Raw genomic sequence first — 17276 nt, 5'->3', positions numbered from 1 at the left:
TTTTTCTGCAGGTGGATGCTCGGTTGACGCCCCTGGCTGCCATGGGGTTGGACCGAGGCGCTCTGATACATGATGGTCTTCGTCTCCACAGTGGAGTCGTGTACCCAGGGATCAGACCACTGCCAGCAGAGAAGAGCCGAGAGACCCCGGCCCTTCCGCTCACTTATAACAGGGATGGCCTCCCGGAACTCCTCTACAAGCCTGATGGGCCTCTGGACAGTCGTAAACCCACAAATGGATACTTGAGCCTCTACAAGGGCGCCCATCCAAGCCTCCACAAGCCTGTGCTGGTTCCTGGAGCCGACGGCCTGGGCTTGGAGCGAAGAGTGGGACCTGGAGAAAAGGCATCTGAACTGGGCTTGGCAAGCGCCGGTGGCAGCTACCTCCGCATGCCGTGGCTCAGCCCTTACCCCGAAGCAAGCATGTATCCCTTCATGGACACGTCCAAGTACGCAGCTCTGAACATGTACAAAGCCTCTCTGCTCAGCCAGCCCAGCCCTTATCTTCCCCAGCACCTGGCCTATCCTCTGTGTGCAGCCCAGGGGGGCAGTGTTACCCCTGCTGCAGCTGCCTCTGCTGCTGAGAGACTGTATTATATGCCTCCCTATCCACCGCCTCCCATCTCTTCTCCCCTGGTGGCACCCCCTATGAGGATTCCTACAGTCACTGTGGCCCCTACATCACTGGTGCACTGTCAAGACAAGGGGCTTGGTGTGGCATCTCCTTTTGCACAGCAGCTTCACCAACATTCTCCTCATCATCAGCACCACCCGGCTGTTTTAGAGAGGGACCGGTCCCCGAGCCGGAGCAGCAGGCCGAGCAGACCTCCCTCTAGGAAGGCCTCTAACAACAACAATAACACTAGTAGTACGAGCACTAGTGGCACCAGTGGTGGGAATAATAACAGTCTGCCTGCTGACTCCGCTCATGTGTCCTCTCGCCTCCCCCAGCCTCCCCCTCCTTCTGCTCTGCATGATAATTCACTGGATTTACAAAGGCCAGTGGCCAGGATAGGACAACCGTCCACCTCCTCCACTTCTTCAATATCTGCCTCGTCCTCCTCCTCGTCCACCATTCCTCATCCCTTCTCTGTCAGCAGCATGGCGTCAGAGCAGCCCTCCCCTGCCCGACCCAGCCCCCACAAACCCAGGCTTGAGCACAGAGGTGTAGGGGTTGAGAGAAAACCCAGCAGGTCTCCTTCCAAAGGCAACTTTGAGAGGCCCGCTCACCAACACCAAGTAACCAAAGACTCGGCAGAGAAACCCTTGGATTTGTCTGGGAGAATGCTGGAGTTTGGACTGCCTCCCAATGGGTTCCCAGTTAAGATGGACACTATGGGATCAGGTGCACGTTATGGACTCCCCCCGAGCCGAGAGCTCCTAAAGGAAAACCTGTCCCTCTCTCCTTCCTCCCACCCTCACTCTGTGGTCAGTAGCACTTCTTCAAAGGTCTCAGAGAGGCCGGAGATGATCAGCACTTTACACTCCTCCTGGGTCGTACCCAGCCCGTCTCCTTCCCACGCACAGCACACACCCGGACTGCCCCCCTCTCCGAGGCCAAACGCAGACCTGGGCCTTTCACAAGCCAAAGGCTCCTCCCCCTCGGTCATAAAAAACAAGAGCTTGGAGCGTGTTCTCCCTCAGCAGCGCAGCTCTTCCTGTCCGCGGATAGGAGAGCCCAACCATAATGTTCCCTCCTCCCAACACTCTGGCTCCTCTCTGGTCAGCTCCAGGGCTTTTTCTCCCAAACCTAGTGGTGAGTGGGTTAAACACAGCCCCAGCCAATCAGAGCATCCGGCCCACCACAGAGAGGGACCAGAAAAATCCTCCCAGCCCACTAAGAGAGGAGAAACAACTCCAGATGTCTCCTCATACAAGAAGCCCTGTTTGGAGAACGGTCACCCTGCTGGCCCCCTTTATCTCCCTCAGAGTGACACTTATCTGAACCACAGCTTGGCTTACGCCAACAGATATCTGCACTACCCCATCCCTGACGGCATGGCGCTACACCCCGTGCCAATCGCAGGGAAAGGTCCAGTCTACCCTCACCCACTCATGCTGGGCAACAACAGCCTTTATCCAACCCACTTGGCAAAGCACCCTTTACCCTACCACAACCTCCCAGCTGGTCCAGGAGGAGAATACCTCGCTTATAACTCACAGGAGATGGCCCATCCTTTGATGCAGACGCACTCTGACAACAAGCTGCCAGAAAGGGCAGATGCAACATTGAAGCCCCGGGGACAGGAGAAATCCCGGGGAGCTGTCGAAGAATGCGGGAGCCACAGAGATCACGGCAGCGGCAAAGAAATAAGTGAAGGAAACCAAATTAAGCCTGATAGGGAAACAGGAGCCCAAGGACAGAGTGGCAGTCAAAGCAAAACCCCCTGTGCAGCATCCAGAGAAAAGATTGTCTGCATTGACCTTGTACACTCAGACACAGATATTGAGTCTGCCCCAACAGTGCACAAACAGCCCTCAGCTGAGGCCAGCACCAAGGTTAACCAAAATGAATGTTGTCATAGTAACCAAAATCTGACAAAGACTGACTATGAGCCAAAACACCACCTTTCCCATCCCTATCCAATCCTCTCTGGACAGAACCCCGGCCTGAAGCCCAGCCACGCTGACAGGCAGCCGGAGACTCCCTTTGGGAAAGCAAAGGTTCTCCAGGACACAGGCTGTCCCAGGGTGACATCCGGCACGTCCCCTGACTCTCCCGGGCATGTTTCCGAAGAAGAGGAGAGCTCAGAGGAGCGGAGCCCGAGCCCGGACCCTGGAGACCAGGACCAGAGCACACTGCGCTGTGCCCGGACATCGGGTGAGCGCAGCTCTGGTAAGGACAAAGGGGACAGGGACGGCCGAGCTCCCCAGCTGACACAGCACAGCACAGAGGCGGGAATTATTTTCGACAATGTGAGCATGAAGGACAGTGAGAAGGAGGACAGTGTTGTCGATCTTGGGGAGTCACAAGGAGAGGGAGATGAGGAGGAGGAGGAAGAGGGGAGCCACGCGTCATCTAAAAGCTGTCGTAGGTCCAGTCTGGCCAAAAGGATCGCCAACTCCTCAGGCTACGTTGGCGACCGCTTTAAATGCGTCACCACTGAGCTGTATGCTGACTCCAGCAAGCTGAGCCGCGAACAGAGAGCTCTGCAGGTAAGACATCAACATTTTCTGTGTTAATGTACAGAACATGAGTACATGTGAGCTGGAGAGAGGTCACTTCAAACATCCACACAGGGTAAAAACCCACAGGGCCCCACTGTCTGTACTCCCTGCATGAATTTGGCACACTTGCATTTACAACACAGGAGAGCGATGCAGTGTAAGTGCTGTCATGCTACTGTCCTGGCCATAGGTCCCATCTCCCCTTCAGTTTATCATTGTCTGAGTGTATTGGTGCAAGGCCAGCCGAGGCCCTCTTCCAGGGACGGGCAGTTCAAAGGTTAACCGGGGCTGCAGTCTCTGTATGTTGATTAGCAAGCAGCCATTGTAAAGGTTATTTCTGTGTGTGTGTGTGTGTGTCCTTGTGTGTGCTGAAGCATGCGTTAGTGCTGACTGTGCTGTAGAGAGATACACGGTAGTTTCAGAGCATGACTGTGGCACCCTCACAGTTCACACCGCCTTTGGCTATGCTTAACCCCGAGGTTAGAGGCAGCGGAGGCCTCGCACTCTGCTTAAACACCAACAGCTGTCCTGTTTGGGGTTCCTCTGACGCTGTCTGCATGCACCCATCCGCCAGTCACTGTGCCCCCCACCCACCCAAACCCAGCTCCCACTGACGGCCTGTGCTGCCTGCCCGGTTACTGTCCGAGGTCGTAATTCTCTTCACCCCATTGGCTCAGAGACCTTCTCTCCTAACACACGTCACATGACACGTATCAACACATATCCACACACACACACACACACACATTGACCTGCTATCGCTGGGCTTCTTTATACACTCAGTGTTCAGCATAGACACACAAAGAAACCCTCTGCTGCACTGTGCACTGGCTCAGAGGCAGATATGTTAAATGGTTGCACATGTCTGTCTGTGTTGTGAATGCACCCTAGAAAATGTGGTTTTGTCTGTGTCATGCTTGTCAATGTGCAGCTGCAGCACAAAGCTATCAAACACTGAGTAAAAAAAAAATTATCATTTGGGAAAAAAAAAACTAAAATGATCAATCATGAGTCATAAAATCACATTTTCATAGAGGATTTGATGGTTTTGGTGCAGTGCTGATTGACCTGTTGAGTCACTTTTAATTTGTGTTATTTTGTGAGATTGTGGCTGCCTTTTGTGTGTGTTTTTTTAAAAAAAAACATGTGGACCAACAACATTTAAAGGAAAAAAAGATGAAATGTTGGACAGATAAATTGAGCCCCCCCATTCTAATTGCTTAGATGGAAGTCTTATCACGAGAGGGGAGTAATATAAGTCAACCTGCAGCTAACTGGGAGGTCAGTTCTTTACATTTCTTATCACATCTGCCTCTGATGGGCTCTGTCTCCTTTTGTACTCTGTATCGCTGCACCCCCCTTCTTCTTCTTCTTCTTCTTCTTCTCCCCCCCCCCCCCCCACTCCCTCCTCTTCCTCCTTTTCATCTCCTCTCTGCCTCAGGGCTTAGATGTATATGTTTCCAAGCCATGTTTATGTTTCAGGAAGGGAGATGCCAGGACTTAAGCCCCAGAGCGCATGGACTCACAATGGCTGCAGTAGTCTAACCTGTGTCTTGATGCCATGCTTGTGATCTATCTGTCTTCCTTTTTGTTGTTGTTGTTGTTGTTGTTGTTGTTGTTGTGTGTGTGGGTTTAATTTCTTTGGCATTTTCTTTTTTTTATTTTAAGACAAATGTGATTTCTGATGCAATTTTTGCTTCTGTAGCTGTTGAGGCCAGATTGAGGCTTAGAGAGGTGTGTGTGTCTGTGTGTGTGTCGGCGTGGGCAGACGATGAGTGGTTTTCATGGGTTTTCTCTGCATTTTTGTGTGTGTGTGTGTCTGTATGTGCGTGTGTGTGTGTGTGTGCGCACAGCGGGCAATGATGCGGTTCTCCGAGCTGGAGCTGAAGGAGAAGGAGGGCGGCGGTGTGTGTGTGTCTGCCTCGGCAGCGGCAGCAGGACGGGAGCTGGCAGACGGCCAGCGCAGAGAACGAGCGCTGGAGCACTGCCAACACACCACCAGGCAGGGCGAGAGGGAGGGTGAGTAACCCAGCACCACACACACTTGTCAGACACACACACACACACACGTTTGCAGACACTCTGCAAATGAAGGGGACGCACACAAACAATGGGTTTGCGCGTACACACTGGACTCACATGCACTTGCAGCAAATGCTGAGGCAAGACCGGGTCACTCTAAAAAAAGACACACAAACTCAGCGCGCACACTCTTACACAAGCTCGGCACCGCAAGCCAATGAGAGACGGAGAGGGGGGAGTTTTATTTTCAAGAAGCCTTTTGTGCTTATCTGCGCAGAGAGACGATGGAGAGGGAGGGCGGGAGGAGAGGGAGGGGCAGAGATTGCGTGAGTGAGAGAGAGAGAGAGAGAGTGAAAGCAGAGGGGGGAGAGTTAGTGGGTGAGAGCGGATGGGAGAGCGCAACGGAAAGAGGGGGGGAGGAAGGAGCGGGGTAGTTACATTGGCCGGGAGCCCAGCTGTGTGTTGGAGCGAGGCCGCGGCTGACGTGTGAGCCTAATTATGGCACGGAGAGAGACAGGGAGAGGGAGTCGAGGGGAAGGAGAGGGGGGAGTCGGAGTCACGCTCCGTGTGAGAAGGGCGTGGTGCGGTCATGCCGTGGGGGATGAGAGAGAGAGGGGGGAGAGAGACGTGGGAGGTGGAGGGACTGGGAGTCGCCGTGCGCGGCGGGTGCACAGGATGTTTTCCTGCCTCTCGCTCGCTGGAAGTGCGAGCGGCTGCACTGAACCGCCAGGCCGCTGGCTCGCCTCACATCAGATTAAAAAGTCTTTACCCCATCAAAGTTTTACAGCCCGTCTTTAAAGCAGAATAAAAGCTGGCTGGTGTTTAACTGGCGTTCTCCCTCTGTCAGCCTGGTCTCACACCCGCCACTCTTTCCCCGGCGCTGTCTGTCTGCGTCCTCTTTTTATCTTCCGCTGCTTATTTTCCGCCCCGTCTGTCTCCCGTCTGTGCTCAGGTGTCCGGCCGGCGTACACCAACAACAGAGTTCCAGTTCTCCAGAGGTGCGGGGTCCAGAGGGAGCCTTTGTCCCCCGGTCACAGGGCCCAAGATGGGGCCAGAGGTGTCTGTCAAGGAGGGCTAAAGGACGTGGCCAGGAAGGCGGTGCGGGAGTCTGAAGAAGGCCACTGTATGCCACCCACTTTGACACCATCACAAGGGTTCCCTGAGGAGAAGGCCGCCCCCGGATTTGGAGTCACCAGGAAACGCCCACTGATCCTCAAAGCTGAGCCAGAGGACACGGAGAAGGAGAACGAAGACAGGCTGTCCCACCCAGAGAAGAGAGCCAAGCTCTGTCCGGGTGAGACTTCCATAAAACACACTGCTTTAAATCATCACCTCTAAAATTCGGCCCACTTCCTCCCCTTTCCTTCTGTGTGACGCTGAGCCCTCCATCATCCCCTCATTTCTTTCCGTTTCTTTTGTCGCTTCCTCCTTCCCAATCAATTCCACCTTAAAACGCCGCTCCATCACAGCCTCTTCCTCCCCCTTTCCTGCTCTCTGTCCCATGTTTCGCTCTGTGTGGCAGCCAGCTCTGAGAAGTGTTTAATCCTGCCTTTGAGCGTGAGCGCGAGAGGGAAGTGAGAAAGAGGGACAGCCGTTCTCTCTCTCTTCTTTCAGCTCTGCCGTTCCTCCGCTGTGCTCACCCACCCTCTTCAAAGCTGCTCTTTTCATCTCCTTTTCTTTTTTCCCCTCATCTGTTTGGGTTTCCTTTTTCTCTGGCATGTGGTATCGTGCTTGCTCTCCTCTAGCACTGGCAGACGAGTCAAATACCCGTCCCCTGTGAATATCGGGGGGCGGGGGGAGATCCTTCCCTCTGTCTTTAGTGCTTTGTTTCCCCTGCTGATTTTTGACTTCTCTCCTCAGTCCGCCTGTTTTACATCCCGCTCGCCGCCTCTCCTGCCCGGCTGTTTAATGTAATGCTCAGATGAGGTTTTACCAGCCTTGAAAATGCAGCGATTGGCCTTTGTCCTTTGTGTGCACAGTATTTTTTTTGTGCCCTTTGGTAAAAAAAATCTCAGCTGTTAAGTTTTATGTGAAGGAATTTTTTTGAAGTGAAGAATTTTCTCATCTAATCTTTTAACTGAAAACTATAAAAACAAATGTTGCATTTCAAGGACCTGACGGCGCTCTAAGCAAAAAAAAAAAAAAAGCTGTAAACACAAAAAGCAAACCTCGGTGTCTTCTGTCTGCAGACGAGTGTGAGCAGACCAGTGCGGACGAGGACGAGGATGAAGAGGTGCGCAAGCTCAAGGTCTGCATCGAGCTGAAGGGCCTGCGGCTCAGCAAGCCTGCCGCCGCCGCCGCCGGTGCCGTTTCGCCCGACGTCCCGCAGATCAAACAGGAGAGGGCGTGGCCCCAGCCCCGACTGGTGACCCCGGCGCAGTGCCCCCGTGAACGCAAGTTTAGGCCCGGCGAGCCCGAGGACAGAGCTGCGGCGCAGAGGACCGAGATCAACAGGAAGTGGGGGTGCGAGAAGCTTCCCAATGGTAAGAATGAATGGCAGGTCGTGCACGCCGCCACCGCCGCCTCTTTTCTGAGTTCAGCTGGGGTAACGGAAATCTATCTTTGGCTCACGTTTCACTTTCTTGTTGAGCAGACCGTCTTTAGGGGATTTCCCGAGAGCTGTCGGGGAGGGGGGGAGGGGTGTGCAGAGGAAATGAGGTAGGGGATTCTTCCTCCTGCTTAGGAAAGGCTGGGGAATCCAAAAAAAAAAGGAACTGAGGACCAAAACTTAAAATACAAAGCCCCGCTCCACCACCACCACCACCACCACCACCCCTCCCTCCTGTGGTGTTTTTTGTTCAGCTGGTCTGCGGCGGCTCTGTGAGGCCGATGAAAGAGCAAATGCGGGGAAGTGGCTTGTGGAGATATGCGTAGGCAGGTGTAGTGTGACTAATGTGTGATCAATGTTTTTTTTTTTCTCATTTTCCCCTCTCAAGACCAGTCACACAGAAAAGGGGGGAGGCGGGAGGCGGGGTCCTTATTAAAACCAGGACTTTCCCTTATTCATGTGCCCAAACAGAGGAAGAGGAGGGAATGAAAGGAGGAGAGAGATTAAAGGAAGTGAATAACACAGGAGAAATTTAGAGTTTGTTTGGTGGTTGGACCCCGATCATTTTCTGTATTTCTGCATGAATATGACCCAAATAGACAAAGAGAACCATAAAAAAATATCAAAATGTGATTTATTCATTTATGAAAATGATCCGATATCACATGTCTGTGTGTGAACCTCCGGCTAATATGAAGAACATCCATTCAGAGGGCTGCTGGGAAAATGAACAGTGCAGCATGGTGGTGGTAGTATGATGGTTTTGGGGCCTGTTCTGCTGCATCTGGACCAGGACAGCTTGTCCTCATTGATGGATCAATGAATCCTGAATGACAGCAGTGAATTCTAAAGGAACATGTCAGGACATCTGTCTGTGAGCTGGATCTGAAGAGAAAGAGCAGCAAGACAACGAGCCCAAACACACAAGTGGTTCTACAAAAGAACGGTTCCAGAAGAACAGAGTTCATGTTCTGAAGTCAAAGTCCTGACCTTCATCCACCTGAGATGTTGTGGAAGGACCTGAAACAAGCAGCTGATGTGAGGAAACCCAGCAACATGTCAGAACTGAAGCTGCTCTGTACTGAGGAATGGACTCAGACTCCCTGAAAGCAAAGGTGAAACATGTTTTTCTGGAAGTCTGCTGACGGTTGGACTCATATTTATGCAGAAAATGTAGAAGTCACCACAGTGTTTTCTACAGAAAACATTTTTTTCCCCCTTTTTGCATCATCTTAACGTCACCCTGGCAACAGTGGTGTTTAACAACAGGTCGTCCCTCGGGGTGTCTGTCAGGGCTGCCGTGTCTTTTTTTTTTTTTTTTTCCCAGAATTCCTCTGATCATATAAGCAACATTCATCAAGGCGTTTTCTGCAGGAATCACATAGGAAGCACAGCTGTAGAATTTTACTTTGCCTCTCTTCGCACATTATCAACATTTATTCTAGATTGTAACACCAATCGGACTCGGGCTACATTTAAAGAAAAAAAAATTATATTTTTGCACCAATCCTCTGGAAAACTGTGTTTTCAATAAGCTATTAAAACGGTGTTTTGTCAGGTTTTTATTTTATGTGTCAATGTGTGATATAGGAGACTGAAAGCAGACATTTGTTTAAGGAGATTACTCCTCGCCGTGTCCTTGCTGCAGTGAATAAGTGCGCACAAGTCACTATAGGGGTGTTTATGTGAGCCTGCACCGTGTGTGTGTGTGTGTGTGTGTTTTATTTTTTTTCCGGCGTGCTGTGCTTCCAGACAGCTCTGTGTGCTCATTAATAAACCAACAGAGGGTGAGAGATGGCCTTGCAATACCTTCCTATCCTCCCCTTCCACTGAGCGCGCTCACACTCTGCCTCCCTCTTTCTTTTTTTTCCCCTCTCTAGGAGTAGCTGCTGCTTCCCTTCCCCCCAGCCAGCTGAAGGACAGAGCGCACCCGCCGAACCTCTTCTCAGGTGACCGAGGCCTCAAGGAGCCCAGGAGGGGCCCCCCCTCTCCGGCCCCTGAGCCGTCCGTGGGAGGCACCCCTCCCCTCAAGCCCCGTCGCCATAGTGACACGGACAAACCCAAGGGCAAGCGGCCGTGCAAGACCAAACACACCAGCCAGAGGGAGCGAGAGCGGGAGAGGAGGAAAGAGGCCACACCTAACAGCCCGGGCCAGCGCTGCGCCGCCGCTGATCTGGGAGCAGCCGAACATGACAAGGTGAGTGCTGATAGGGCGTCTGGCCGCGGTGCAGGCGTCTGGATGTTTGCAGCAGCGGAGTCTGTTTCAGTATGCCTGTCGGCGCCTCTGATTATGCAGCTGGGAGAGGGAGGGAGGGACAGAGGAAGGAAGTATGTTTACAATGTTTAGAGGGCTGCTGGAGCTTTGACCTCCCCGTGCCCTTAGCGACTCCCTGCGGAGCCTCCGCCTGCGTGTGTGTTTGTCTCTGGCCTTAATTGTCGAATGTGTGCGTGTCATCTGCGCTGTTTTTTTGTTGTGTTGTTGTGTGTGTGTGTGTGTGTAGGTGTCTGTGTGTTTGTGAGCATTCCTGACAACAAAAACCCCTGAGCAATTACACATCAGCACAGGGCTACACACACACACACACACACACACACACACACACTTCTTGTTCACAGTGAGGAATGTGGCAGCAAAAGAGTTCAAAAGAGGAGGGTGAAAAAAAAAATGAGCGTGGGGGGAAAAATGGAGGGGAAAAAAAGGCGGCTAGTCGTTTTCCGCCCGTGCTGCTCTCCTCCCCTGCTCCTCCTCAGCCTGACAGCTGCTCCGACATGGAATTCCACTGAGAGGGCACGCACTCCTCGCACGCACACACACACACACACACACACACACTGTGTGTCGTTGCACTCTGTTGGTTTAGCAGTTAGGAAAAGTGGCGTGCCAACCTGCAGTGTCGGCCTGGTGTGAAAGCTGTGTGTGTTTTTCAGCGGTGCATGGTCGCCATACAAAAACAATCAATGACAACAACAGGACGAGTCTTGTGAGGATAAGATGGATGATGAGTAGATGTGCGTCTCGTCCATGTGCCCTTGAGTGTGTGCATGTGCGTCCCGTCTGCTATGTGGCAGCGGCTCTAACACTCTCTCACTCTCTCTCCTCAGCCGAGTGAGCAGCAGCAGCAGCAGCAGCGCGTCGCTCCGAGGAAGAGAGCCGCCTCTCCTAATCATTATCCCTGCTCGCCAGTCAAGCCCTGCTCCCCCGCCGCGCCCTGTCCGCCCCCCCTGCTGCAGCCTCAGGCGAACGGCAGAGCGGGCGGTGTTCCTCCAGAGGCGGCGGCGGCGGGGATGCACCGGACCCCCCCTGCCGAGCCCACCGCCGTGCGTCCGATCCCGCCGGAGGCTCGCCGGCTGATTGTGAACAAGAACGCCGGGGAGACTTTGCTCCAGAGAGCGGCGCGGCTGGGCTATGAGGTAATAGGCTTCACTCAAAGTCATCCTCCCTCCTTATCGCCTCTCTCGCTCTCTTCAGACTTCTTCACTCTAAAATTGAGCTCATTTTCTCCTGCGACTTTGTTCCTGTCTGTGACGACTTTGTGTCAGAATTCTTCAGATTCCTCCCTGTCCTGCTCTTCCTCTTTGTATCATCTCACCCTCACTCTACTCTTCTTCTTCACATACTCCCATCTTTTTTTTTTGCACTCCTTCCTGTCTCTCTCTCATTCTCTCTCTCTCTCTTTCTCTCTCTCAGGTTTCTACTCACTCCCTCCCCCCTCTTTCCTCTCAGCGCTCTTTCTCTTCCTCTCTTTGTGACTCAGATTGTCGTTGGCACCCCTCCTCCTCTTCCTCCTCCTCCTCCTCCTCCCCACACACACACACACATGCTGCTGCCTCCCCTCCTTTCGCCTCGCTCCGCTCTCACATCTCATTAATTTTCCGTGAGGCGTGTGAAGTGTGACACACACACACACACAGACACACACACAGACGTGCGTGCGCAGGCAGGCAGCAGCATGAGGGATCGGTGGGATCATTATACGCAGACTGATGCTCGCGATGCCTCTCTCTAGCATCGGGAGTTTTTTTTCCCCCCCTCTTTTTTTTGTGTGTAGCTGCCGTTCGCGTCTTAAACCAGATCCTCTCACATACAAGGAAGGTTGTGTGTTTTCCTCTGAATCTCTCAGCTGCCTTTGCTCTGAACGCTTTTAATTAAAGTTGGAAGGCCGTTGTCTCATTCCACTCGTCTCTTGTGTTTCTGCTCGTGCTCCTAAACGTTTCCCCCTCCCCCCTTCTTTCTGTCAGATTTCACAAATTGATTTATTGATCTAAATGGTGTGGATTGTGTGTGTGTGTGTGTGTGTCCAGTCTGTCAATCTGCTGTCTACGTGTGTGTGTGTGGTTTCTTCATAGAGCTAATATAGGTGTCTTTTGTTGCTCGTTCACAAGTTGCTTTATAATTGTGTGTGTGTGTGTGCGCGCCTGCCGAACACGTTTATAATGATGAGGTGTGTGTGTGTCAGTCAGTGATTATGTGTGTGAGTCTGAATGGGAGAGTGTGAATGAGAGGTAAGCACTGGGAGTATAATCGCGTTCTAATGGCCCTCTAATGTGCCGTGGTGACTGTGGTTAGCAGTGGCGGCGGCTGTTTTTCTCCCTGCCTCACACACACACACACACACACACACACAGAGACACACACTCTCACACACACGCGCGGTGCAGCGCAGCAGCAGGGTTCAGTCAGCCGTGCTGGAGAGAAGCTGGCTCGTCTCTCTGATTTATGCGTCTCTCTCTCGAACGTTTTTTTTTTTTTTTTTTTTTTTTTTTTTTTTTAATTCCCCCTTCGCATTTTTCCCTTCCTGCGCTCCGCGTGTGGAGAGGAGAGAGGGAGGAGGGAGGAGAAAACCTGAGACTACACAAACAAGGCGCTGACCGCTGCGCAAACAACACCCCCCCCCCCCACCTCCTCGCCATCCCTCCCACCCTTTCTTTCTCCCCCTCTCTCTCTCCCTCTCTCCCTCTCTCAGGAAGCTCGTCTCTCACTGCCTGTGTGTGATAAGCCTGGGGCAGGCCTCTGGGGCTCCCACACACACTCACACACACACACACACACAAGGACGTGTGCAGAGAGACACACCAATTTATGCATACTCCTCAAACGCACACACACACACACACACTCTTGCATACAAGCCTGTAGATGCACAGAGCGCTTGTCTCACGCTGGTGTTTTTAGCGCCGCAAGCTCTGGGCTTATCACACACAGGCAGAAAGATGTGAGGGCCTGTGAGACAGAGGCACACACACACACACACACACAAACACACACGGCTGCTGATTATGAGCACGCACAGACACACACACACACGCGTTCTGACCCAATAAGCACAAGCACAGGCATCCTGACGTGTTCCTCTCCATATGCTGCACAGAGAGACGAGTCTCCGCTCTCGCTGCTGTCGCACCCCCACGCAGACCTGCACATGCAAATTCACAATCACCTCGTGCGTGCACGCACGCACACATCCTACGTGCTGACTACAAACAACGGCTGTAAGCGCACACTCATAGGTATAAGCCTGTGCATGCAGAATCACCTCATGCACACATGCATGTAATTTAGCACACATGCACTGTTCCCGGTGCCCGGCCGACACCGCGCATATTTCATGTTCATTTAGTTTTGCAATCCGTGCCTCTGCACATGAAAGCCCTCTCTCTCTCTCTCTCTCTCTCTCTCTCTCTCTCTCGCTCGCTCTCACTCTCTCTCTCTTCCTCTTTATTCTCTCGCTCTCCCTCGTCTGCCTCGCTCTCTCTGAACATTTGAAATGGTAATGAGGAGAGATTCTGCGGATGTCTTCATCCCTCTCTCTCTCTCTCTCTCTCTCTCTCTCTCATGCTGGGGCTCGGGGCCCCTTCAGCTCTGCCCATTGAAAGCTCAGATAAAGGTGCAATCTGTCATTTATTCTCCTCCCATGAATCACTTCTCTCGGTTTCCTCCTCAAATCCACGTATGATCCGAGAGCAGAGAGAGGAACTGGAGGGCATTTTAAGAGCGCGGCATCGATGAAAGCACAACTTCAAACCAAAAGCGCTGTGATCAGTCAACTTGTTTGGGGAGGTTTGGGGGTAAATTATGTTTTCAAGCTTTTCACCTTTGACCTGACAGTGCAGCCAGTCAAATTTCATACATGATGCTGTGCTTGGATGGAGGCCTGATGAGCACCTAGCTGTGTGCATCAGGTCGATAGTCAGTCTTTGAAACGATTATTAGTTTGTTGTTTTAGGCATGAGCTTAGTGCACCGCTTGACTGCAGAGACTAAACTAGAGTTCAGAAGTATGGGCTTGGTGTCTGTGAAGGTTTTGAAACGTTGTTTTAACGGTCGCCATGTTAGCACCGTCACAGTCTGCCTAAACTCCACATACAGGCAAAGAGGGAGGAGCTGTGGCAGTCACAGAGGCAGGAAGTGATTTGGCACCTGTTACTCACGTTAAGGATCATTTAAGTCCAGATATACATGTTAACATGGTCACACGGGTGTGTTTACCGCTTGCTTTTACTGAGGCAGGACCGACCCGCACATATTTACCTAATAATCCACAATAATATTTATCATCACTAATTTTATGACCATGTTGTTGTCCTCCTAGTGGCCACACACTTCACATCCTCTGTGGAGTTCTAATTGTTTATTAGCCTTTTATTATTTATTAGCTCCAATTTGACACGATTAGCTCATATACAAAATGAACAAAAAGACATTTTAACACAACAGCATAACTTTAGCAGTGTAATTACAGAGCGGCACGTACACCAGTGCACAAACTGGCTTAAGGCTTTTTTTTTTTTTTTTAACAGTGGGGACGCTGTGCGTGGGGTGAATGCTCTCTAATTGGCTCTTCGAGTTTCCATTACAGCCACGAATTCAAGCAGGCCAATTAGATTAAACAGTTAGTGTTGAGCTGTTTTCCAAGACTTGGTGTTTGTTTTATCTTCTGAAATGAGGTCCTACAGGGGTGGTTCCTGTGCCCTAAACAGCCTGGCAGTGCTGCAGTGGAAAAGGGGCATATAGCATGCTAACTAGGAAATGTAAAGGTTGTTCATTGCTGACAGTTCTAACAGAGACCTGCTGCATGCAGCTGGTGGAGGCGAACATACACACTGATATAAAAACAGGTCAATATTCTCTTTTCGGTCTTTGTGCCTTTTTTGTTGTTGGTTAATTGGATGTGTGTGCCTCAGTGTGAGATTAATTAACTCTATCTGAGATCATCAGAGGCTTCATACTGAGGATTCCTCTGTTACCACAGCACAGCCGTTCAACAAGAGGCAGGCTCACACACACACACACACACACACACACCTTCAAACACACTCAATCATTCACGCGATTCACTTGTCTGAGCACGCACCAACTTTTACTGCTTAGACTGTGGACTTCATCACGCAGGGGAAGCCACTCATGCATCATCTGCACATGTGATACACACACACACACATCTGCTGTGTGCGAGGAAGGCGCTGCTGCAAGGGGTTAAATGTCTGAGTGATGCATTGATTGCAGGCAAGCGCAGGGAAGCATTCTAGAGAGGGAGATTAGAGGAGGGAGAGAGAGAGGGAGGGAGAGAGGGAGGGAGGGGGGGGGTGTCTCATTTTACTGCGGAGGAGTGTGTGTGTGTGTGTGTGTGTGTGTGTGTGTGTGTCTGTATGTGTGTGTCTGGCGGGAAGCCGGGGCTCTCGTGCTAAGCTCCTCGCTCTCTCCCAGCGATATTAAACACGGCTCCGGAGGTTTAGCGCTGCGCCTCCTCCACACAGCCACACATAAACTCACACACACACACACACACACACACACACACACACACACACTCACACACTTAGGCAAGCTGCATATCAACACTCTCTACCCGTCAGTCTCCCTAACACTTGCTCTCATTCACTCACATGCACACACACACACTCGGAGCGAGTGGAATCCCCCAGAGGGGAGCTTCAGCACAGCGCTCCTGAATCTCTCTCCAGCAGACAAACAGAGTGTTGGCAGTGAGAGAAAACCAGTTGGAGCATCTCCTCCACCCTCCTCCACCCACACCCTTCATTTTTCTTCTTCTTTTGCACTTTTCCTCGCATTCGCTCCATTTTTTCTCTTCCCCTTGTTTTTTTCCTTCTCCTCCGATCAGTCTCTGTATCACCCTCCCTGGTTTCGCACTACAACCCCTCCACCCACCACCCTCCACCCCACTCCACCCTTTCATCTCTCGTTATTATCAGCTGCAGCCCAGAGGACGGCCCCAGCAGATTTCATCCACAGATTCATTTATCTGTCATCTGTCGGGGTGTTGCCTCTCGTCCCTCCGTCCTCTCTAACCCCTCCGTCAGTTTGTTTTCTCTCCTTCCTGCCTCCATCCATCCGTCCTCTGCTGAAAGGGAGAGCGAGATAAACACTTGGACTCGATGGCAGCCTAGAATTAGCATAGAAATGGAAGTTTGGAGTCATTTCCCAGGTTCAGATGAGCAGCTCTCCTTGGCACAGGACAGAGTGTGAGAGTGTCTGGATATATGAATCACACACACACACACACACGCATATATAAAAGATAAAAATGTCCGTATTTTCTGTTTGTTTTTCTGCTGCATATCCACAAACTCACCCGCGCCTCGCCTGACTCGGACAGGCCTTGTATCAACACACACCAGGCTGCTTTCTGTCTCCGTCTCCTCGCTGTTTAATAGCAGCAGACGCTGCTCCAGTCCAATAAAACCCAGTCTGACTACTTAGTGCTGGACGCCCAACTGTCACAGCCCCTCGACCAGAGGAAGCGCTTCCAGCTCTTGAGCGCTTCTATCAAATCTCTTTGTTCCGCTTCCATTATGCTGTGTTCAGAGCCCAGCCATTGTAACCGGCTGCCACAGTGGCGTCCAGGCACAAGCATGGCACACACACACACACACACACACACACTGCACATGCACGAGCAGAATCTGGCAGGCTAAATACAGTTGAGTCACACTTAGTCTCCTCGATGTGTTTGGCGCCAGCTCTGGTATTATGGATCATTTGTGTGTGTGTGTGTGTGTGTGTGTGTGTGTGTGTGTGTGTCCGGTGCAGGAACACACTCAGTTCTTCCTTCCCCTAATGTCTCCCCCACAGGAACTGTAAAGTCAAGGACTGTTTGCGTATGTGTCTGCTCTGTCTGACCTGTGTGTTTTGCTCTGGTTTGTCACCACGCACACACACTCGCTCTAAACCCTGCTCTCTCTCTCCCTCTCTGTGTGTGTTTTTAGGAGGTGGTACTTTACTGTCTGGAGAACAGAGTGTGTGAGGTGAATCACAGAGACTACGCCGGTTACTGTGCTCTCCATGAGGCCTGTGCCCGCGGCTGGCTCAGCATTGTCCAACACCTGCTGGATTATGGAGCTGACATCAACTGCAGCGCGCAGGACGGCACCAGGTGAGCACGCACAAACGCTCACAATGCAAGCAGCGCTTTGTTTCTGCACGTCCCAGCCGAGGCTCAGCCATCAATTAACTGACCTCATCTTCCTCATAAGTACATTTAATCTGCACTCTTATGATATAAGAGCAGTGATTTAGGAGAT

The 17276-nt window shown here is 51.7% G+C and overlaps 1 protein-coding gene across 2 annotated transcripts in view; it reads left to right on the top strand.

The window, feature by feature from the left end:
• bcor (BCL6 corepressor) overlaps positions 1-17276 on the top strand; it is a 29388-nt gene that overhangs the window by 8311 nt on the left and 3801 nt on the right. The window contains exons 3-10 of one of the 2 annotated variants that reach the window (XM_028393198.1): positions 12-3155; positions 4392-4448; positions 5021-5186; positions 6142-6483; positions 7379-7672; positions 9618-9934; positions 10840-11148; positions 16962-17128. In XM_028393198.1, coding sequence (XP_028248999.1) covers positions 12-3155; positions 4392-4448; positions 5021-5186; positions 6142-6483; positions 7379-7672; positions 9618-9934; positions 10840-11148; positions 16962-17128 — 4796 coding nt within the window. The remainder of the gene's footprint in view (positions 1-11; positions 3156-4391; positions 4449-5020; positions 5187-6141; positions 6484-7378; positions 7673-9617; positions 9935-10839; positions 11149-16961; positions 17129-17276) is intronic. The other variant, XM_028393200.1, reaches the window with a different exon arrangement.

The sequence above is a fragment of the Parambassis ranga genome, chromosome 21 (genome assembly GCF_900634625.1).
Source record: "Parambassis ranga chromosome 21, fParRan2.1, whole genome shotgun sequence".
Lineage (NCBI taxonomy): Eukaryota > Metazoa > Chordata > Actinopteri > Ambassidae > Parambassis > Parambassis ranga.
This window is presented reverse-complemented; position numbering and strand designations above follow the sequence as displayed.